This window comes from Oncorhynchus keta, unplaced genomic scaffold (genome assembly GCF_023373465.1).
Source record: "Oncorhynchus keta strain PuntledgeMale-10-30-2019 unplaced genomic scaffold, Oket_V2 Un_scaffold_1221_pilon_pilon, whole genome shotgun sequence".
Taxonomy (NCBI): Eukaryota; Metazoa; Chordata; class Actinopteri; order Salmoniformes; family Salmonidae; genus Oncorhynchus; species Oncorhynchus keta.
The window spans coordinates 1,877-10,000 of NW_026290765.1; the positions used below are offsets into that span (position 1 = coordinate 1,877).

At 43.9% G+C, this 8,124-nt stretch overlaps 1 protein-coding gene across 1 annotated transcript in view; it reads right to left on the minus strand.

Annotated features, from left to right (window-relative positions):
- Nucleotides 1-5,285: 5,285 nt before the first annotated feature.
- The window catches only part of LOC127927321 (TBC1 domain family member 1-like), a 72,133-nt gene continuing 69,294 nt past the window's right edge, over nt 5,286-8,124 (minus strand). Inside the window, exons 14-15 of the mRNA XM_052513478.1 lie at nt 7,587-7,699; nt 5,286-5,418 (exon numbers count right to left, since the gene is read on the minus strand). Coding sequence (XP_052369438.1) covers nt 7,597-7,699 — 103 coding nt within the window. The 3' untranslated portion in view covers nt 5,286-5,418; nt 7,587-7,596. The remainder of the gene's footprint in view (nt 5,419-7,586; nt 7,700-8,124) is intronic.

Genomic DNA, 8,124 nt, shown 5'->3' on the forward strand with positions numbered 1-8,124 from the left:
CAGTCTCTACTGTACCAGATCAACAGTAACCCAGTCTCTACTGTACCAGACCAACAGTAACCCAGTCTCTACTGTACCAGACCAACAGTAACCCAGTCTCTACTCTACCAGACCGACAGTAACCCAGTCTCTACTGTACCAGACCGACAGTAACCAGTCTCTACTGTACCAGACCAACAGTAACCCAGTCTCTACTCTACCAGACCGACAGTAACCCAGTCTCTACTGTACCAGACCAGTAACCCAGTCTCTACTGTACCAGACCAACAGTAACCCAGTCTCTACTGTACCAGACCAGTAACCCAGTCTCTACTGTACCAGACCAGTAACCCAGTCTCTACTGTACCAGACCAACAGTAACCCAGTCTCTACTGTACCAGACCAACAGTAACCCAGTCTCTACTGTACCAGACCAACAGTAACCCAGTCTCTACTGTACCAGACCAGTAACCCAGTCTCTACTGTACCAGACCAGTAACCCAGTCTCTACTGTACCAGACCAGTAACCCAGTCTCTACTGTACCAGACCAGTAACCCAGTCTCTACTGTACCAGACCAACAGTAACCCAGTCTCTACTGTACCAGACCAACAGTAACCCAGTCTCTACTGTACCAGACCAGTAACCCAGTCTCTACTGTACCAGACCAGTAACCCAGTCTCTACTGTACCAGACCAACAGTAACCCAGTCTCTACTGTACCAGACCAACAGTAACCCAGTCTCTACTGTACCAGACCAGTAACCCAGTATCTACTGTACCAGACCAGTAACCCAGTATCTACTGTACCAGACCAGTAACCCAGTATCTACTGTACCAGACCCACAGTAACCCAGTCTCTACTGTACTAGACCAACAGTAACCCAGTCTCTACTGTACCAGACCAGTAACCCAGTCTCTACTGTACCAGACCAGTAACCCAGTCTCTACTGTACCAGACCAACAGTAACCCAGTATCTACTGTACCAGACCAGTAACCCAGTATCTACTGTACCAGACCAGTAACCCAGTATCTACTGTACCAGACCAACAGTAACCCAGTCTCTACTGTACCAGACCAACAGTAACCCAGTCTCTACTGTACCAGACCAGTAAACCCAGTCTCTACTGTACCAGACCAGTAAACCCAGTCTCTACTGTACCAGACCAGTAACCCAGTCTCTACTGTACCAGACCAGTAACCCAGTCTCTACTGTACCAGACCAACAGTAACCCAGTCTCTACTGTACCAGACCAGTAACCCAGTCTCTACTGTACCAGACCAACAGTAACCCAGTCTCTACTGTACCAGACCAGTAAACCCAGTCTCTACTGTACCAGACCAGTTGCGTGTTGGATTTACGTGGCTCCAAAGTCCAAGTCGAACCATGTCCACGACTAAGAGTAAGTCACAAAGCAACAGTGCCATCTAGTGGCCAGGTGCTGTCACTACACCAGTCTGTGCTCTGAGGGCTCAGGACACAGCTGTTCTGTTCGGTCTCTGGGACACACATGAAGTCATCAATGTCTATTATTACTATAGGGGACTATCCTGGCTAAATGCATCAACTATTACTATGGGGACTATCCTGGCTAAATGCATCAATTATTACTATAGGGACTATCCTGGCTAAATGCATCAATTATTACTATAGGGGACTATCCTGGCTAAATGCATCAATTATTACTATAGGGGACTATCCTGGCTAAATGCATCAATTATTACTATAGGGGACTATCCTGGCTAAATGCATTACAACTATTACTATAGGGGACTATCCTGGCTAAATGCATCAATTATTACTATGGGGACTATCCTGGCTAAATGCATCAATCCCGGGGCTATTACTATGGGGACTATCCTGGCTAAATGCATCAACTATTACTATAGGGGACTATCCTGGCTAAATGCATCAACTATTACTATAGGGGACTATCCTGGCTAAATGCATCAATTATTACTATAGGGGACTATCCTGGCTAAATGCATCAATTATTACTATAGGGGACTATCCTGGCTAAATGCATCAATTATTACTATAGGGACTATCCTGGCTAAATGCATCAATTATTACTATAGGGGACTATCCTGGCTAAATGCATCAATTATTACTATGGGGACTATCCTGGCTAAATGCATCAATTATTACTGGGGACTATCCTGGCTAAATGCATCAATTATTACTATAGGGGACTATCCTGGCTAAATGCATCAATTATTACTATAGGGACTATCCTGGCTAAATGCATCAATTATTACTATGGGGACTATCCTGGCTAAATGCATCAATTATTACTATAGGGGACTATCCTGGCTAAATGCATCAATTATTACTATGGGGACTATCCTGGCTAAATGCATCAATTATTACTATAGGGGACTATCCTGGCTAAATGCATCAATTATTACTATAGGGGACTATCCTGGCTAAATGCATCAATTATTACTATAGGGGACTATCCTGGCTAAATGCATCAATTATTACTATAGGGGACTATCCTGGCTAAATGCATCAATTATTACTATAGGGGACTATCCTGGCTAAATGCATCAATTATTACTATAGGGGACTATCCTGGCTAAATGCATCAATTATTACTATAGGGACTATCCTGGCTAAATGCATCAATTATTACTATAGGGACTATCCTGGCTAAATGCATCAATTATTACTATAGGGGACTATCCTGGCTAAATGCATCAATTATTACTATAGGGACTATCCTGGCTAAATGCATCAATTATTACTATGGGGACTATCCTGGCTAAATGCATCAATTATTACTATGGGGACTATCCTGGCTAAATGCATCAATTATTACTATGGGAACGAGCCAGGCTAAATGCATCAACTATTACTATAGGGGACTATCCTGGCTAAATGCATCAATTATTACTATAGGGACTATCCTGGCTAAATGCATCAATTATTACTATGGGACTAGCCTGGCTAAATGCATCAATTATTACTATAGGGAATATCCTGGCTAAATGCATCAATTATTACTATGGGGACTAGCCAGGCTAAATGCATCAATTATTACTATAGGGACTATCCAGGCTAAATGCATCAATTATTACTATAGGGACTATCCTGGCTAAATGCATCATTATTACTATAGGGGACTATCCTGGCTAAATGCATCAATTATTACTATAGGGACTATCCTGGCTAAATGCATCAATTATTACTATAGGGACTATCCTGGCTAAATGCATCAATTATTACTATAGGGGACTATCCTGGCTAAATACATCAATTATTACTATGGGGACTATCCTGGCTAAATGCATCAATTATTACTATAGGGACTATCCTGGCTAAATGCATCAATTATTACTATAGGGGACTATCCTGGCTAAATGCATCAATTATTACTATAGGGACTATCCTGGCTAAATGCATCAATTATTACTATAGGGACTATCCTGGCTAAATGCATCAATTATTACTATAGGGGACTATCCTGGCTAAATGCATCAATTATTACTATAGGGGACTATCCTGGCTAAATGCATCAATTATTACTATGGGGACTATCCTGGCTAAATGCATCAATTATTACTATGGGGACTATCCTGGCTAAATGCATCAATTATTACTATAGGGACTATCCTGGCTAAATGCATCAATTATTACTATGGGGACTATCCTGGCTAAATGCATCAATTATTACTATGGGGACTATCCTGGCTAAATGCATCAATTATTACTATAGGGGACTATCCTGGCTAAATGCATCAATTATTACTATAGGGACTATCCTGGCTAAATGCATCAATTATTTATCCTGGCTAAATACATCAATTATTACTATGGGGACTATCCAGGCTAAATGCATCAATTATTACTATAGGGACTATCCTGGCTAAATGCATCAATTATTACTATAGGGACTATCCTGGCTAAATGCATCAATTATTACTATAGGGGACTATCCTGGCTAAATGCATCAATTATTACTATGGGGACTATCCTGGCTAAATGCATCAATTATTACTATAGGGACTATCCTGGCTAAATGCATCAATTATTACTATGGGGACTATCCTGGCTAAATGCATCAATTATTACTATAGGGGACTATCCTGGCTAAATGCATCAATTATTACTATAGGGACTATCCTGGCTAAATGCATCAATTATTACTATGGGGACTATCCTGGCTAAATGCATCAATTATTACTATAGGGGACTATCCTGGCTAAATGCATCAATTATTACTATGGGGACTAGCCAGGCTAAATGCATCAACTATTACTATAGGGGACTATCCTGGCTAAATGCATCAATTATTACTATGGGGACTATCCTGGCTAAATGCATCAATTATTACTATGGGGACTATCCTGGCTAAATGCATCAATTATTACTATGGGGACTATCCTGGCTAAATGCATCAATTATTACTATGGGGACTATCCTGGCTAAATGCATCAATTATTACTATGGGGACTATCCTGGCTAAATGCATCAATTATTACTATAGGGACTATCCTGGCTAAATGCATCAATTATTACTATGGGGACTATCCTGGCTAAATGCATCAATTATTACTATAGGGGACTATCCTGGCTAAATGCATCAATTATTACTATGGGGACTATCCTGGCTAAATACATCAATTATTACTATAGGGGACTATCCTGGCTAAATGCATCAATTATTACTATGGGGACTATCCTGGCTAAATGCATCAATTATTACTATGGGGACTATCCTGGCTAAATGCATCAATTATTACTATGGGGACTATCCTGGCTAAATGCATCAATTATTACTATGGGGACTATCCAGGCTAAATGCATCAATTATTACTATAGGGACTAGCCAGTAGATTCACATTCACATTCTAGAACTAGAAGGACTCATTTAGAATCTATACCTGTAAGACAAACCACATGCAGTAGATTCACATTCACATTCTAGAACTAGAAGGACTCATTTAGAATCTATACCTGTAAGACAAACCACATGCAGTAGATTCACATTCACATTCTAGAACTAGAAGGACTCATTTAGAATCTTTACCTGTAAGACAAACCACATGCAGTAGATTCACATTCACATTCTAGAACTAGAAGGACTCATTTAGAATCTTTACCTGTAAGACAAACCACATGCAGTAGATTCACATTCAGAAGACGGACAACTATTGATATGAAGAACACACATCCTTATCTGATACAAGATACAGTCACCCTCCCTACTCAAACAGGTGTGTGTGTGTGTGTGTGTGTGTGTGTGTGTGTGTGTGTGTGTGTGTGTGTGTGTGTGTGTGTGTGTGTGTGTGTGTGTGTGTGTACGTACCATTGCTGTCAGTGTTTTTCTGAGGGGTAGCGACACGAAGGAAGATCTGTTGTCTCCAGGAGTGTCTCCGTAGAGGACTGTCTCCTACCACACACACTGCTACCGGACTGGACAGGGCTGCTACGTCACTGAAACACACACACACACACACACACACACACACACATTAATACACACACACACGCGCATTAATACACGCGCATTAATACACACACACACTGCTACCGGACTGGACAGGGCTGCTACGTCACTGTAACACACACACATTAATACACACACACATTAATACACACACACATTAATACACACACACATTAATACACACACACATTAATACACACACACACACACACACACACACACACATTAATACACACACACATTAATACACACACACACTGCTACCGGACTGGACAGGGCTGCTCGTCACTGAAACACACACACACACACACACACACTGCTACCGGACTGGACAGGGCTGCTACGTCACTGAAACACACACACATTAATACACACACACACACTGCTACCGGACTGGACAGGGCTGCTACGTCACTGAAACACACACACATTAATACACACACACACACTGCTACCGGACTGGACAGGGCTGCTACGTCACTGAAACACACACACATTAATACACACACACACACTGCTACCGGACTGGACAGGGCTGCTACGTCACTGTAACACACACACATTAATACACACACACACACATTAATACACACACACACTGCTACCGGACTGGACAGGGCTGCTACGTCACTGTAACACACACACATTAATACACACACACTGCTACCGTACTGGACAGGGCTGCTACGTCACTGTAACACACACACATTAATACACACACACACATTAATACACACACACACACACACACACACACACACACACACACACACACACACACACACACACACACACACATATACATTAATACACATACACACACACATTAATACACACACACACACTGCTACCGGACTGGACAGGGCTGCTACGTCACTGTAACACACACACACACACATTAATACATACACACACAACCCCCATGTTGGGACACACAACATTAAATACACACCCCATGGTGTGGGGTGTGGTGGTGTATTGTGTAGTGTGTGGGGTGTGGTGATGGTGTGGTGTATGGTGTGTGGTGTATGGTGTATGGTGTGGTGTGGTGTGTGGTGTATGGTGTGGTGTGTGGTGTGGTGTGTGGTGTATAGTGGTGGTGTGGTGTATGGTGTATGGTGTATGGTGGTGTATGGTGTGTGGTGTATGGTGTGGTGGTGTGTATAGTTTGTGGTGTATGATGTATGGTGTGGTGTATGGTGTGTGGTGTGGTGGGTGGTGTATGGTGGGGTGTGTGGTGTATGGTGTATGGTATGGTGTGTGGTGTATGGTATGGTGTGGTGTATGGTGTGGTGTATGGTGGGTGGTGTAGTGTGTATGATGTATGGTGTGGTGTATGGTGTGTGGTGTGTGGTGTGGTGTATGGTGGGGTGTATGGTGGGTGGTGTGGTGTATGGTGTGGTGTATGGTGGGTGGTGTATGGTGGGGTGTGTGGTGTATGATGTATGGTGTGGTGTATGGTGTGTGGTGTGGTGTATGGTGGGGTGTGTGGTGTATGATGTATGGTGTGGTGTATGGTGTGTGGTGTGGTGTATGGTGGGTGGTGTATGGTGTGGTGTGTGGTGTGTGGTGTGTGTGGTGTATGGTGTGTGGTGTATGGTGGGTGGTGTGGTGTGTGGTGTGGTGTATGGTGTGTGGTGTGTGTGGTGTATGGTGTGTGGTGTATGGTGTGGTGTGTGGTGTGGTGTATGGTGTGGTGTATGGTGTGTGGTGTGGTGTGTGGTGTGTGGTGTATGTTATGGTGTACGGTGTGGTGTAGTGTATGGTGTGTGGTGTATGGTGTGTGGTGTATGGTGTATGGAAAGTGTGCTGTGGTGTGGTGTATGGTGTGTGGTATGGTGTGGTATATGGTGTGTGGTGTATGGTGTGTGGTGTATGGTGTGTGGTGTGTGGTGTGTGGTGTATGGTGTGTGGTGTATGGTGTGTGGTGTATGGAAAGTGTGCTGTGGTGTAGTGTGTAGTGTATGGTGTGGTGTATGGTGTGTGGTGTATGGTGTGGTGTATGGTGTGTGGTGTATGGTGTATGGTATGGTGTGGTATATGGTGTGTGGTGTATGGTGTGGTGTATGGTGTGTGGTGTATGGTGTATGGAAAGTGTGCTGTGGTGTAGTGTGTAGTGTATGGTGTATGGTGTATGGTGTATGGTGTGGTATACCTCCTCTTGTCTAAGTCACAGGTGTGGCTCTCGTGGACAGGAGCGAGGAGTTTGAGGAAGTTGGGAACAGAGGAGGAGGAGCGGAGACGAGCGCGCGCAGACCTCCCAGAGGACTGACAGAGATGAGAGGAGAGAAGGAGAGAGAGAGGAGGAGGAGAGGAGGGGAGAGAAGGAGAGAGAGAGAGAGGAGGAGAGAGAAGGAGAGAGAGAGGAGGAGTAGAGAAGGAGAGAGAGAGGAGGAGAGAGAAGGAGAGAGAGAGAGGAGGGTAGAGGAGAGAGAAGGAGAGAGAGAGAAGGAGAGAGAGAGAGAGGAGGAGAGAGAGGAAGGAGAGAGGAGGAGGAGAGAGAGGAGGAGAGAGAAGGAGAGAGAGAGAGGAGGAGAGGAGAGGAGAGAGAAGGAGAGAGAGAGAGGAGAGAGAAGGAGAGAGAGAGAGGAGGAGTAGAGGAGAGAGAAGAGAGAGAGAGAGGAGGGAGAGAGAAGGAGAGAGAGAGGAGGAGAGAGAAGGAGAGAGAGAAGGAGAGAGAGAGGAGGAGAGAG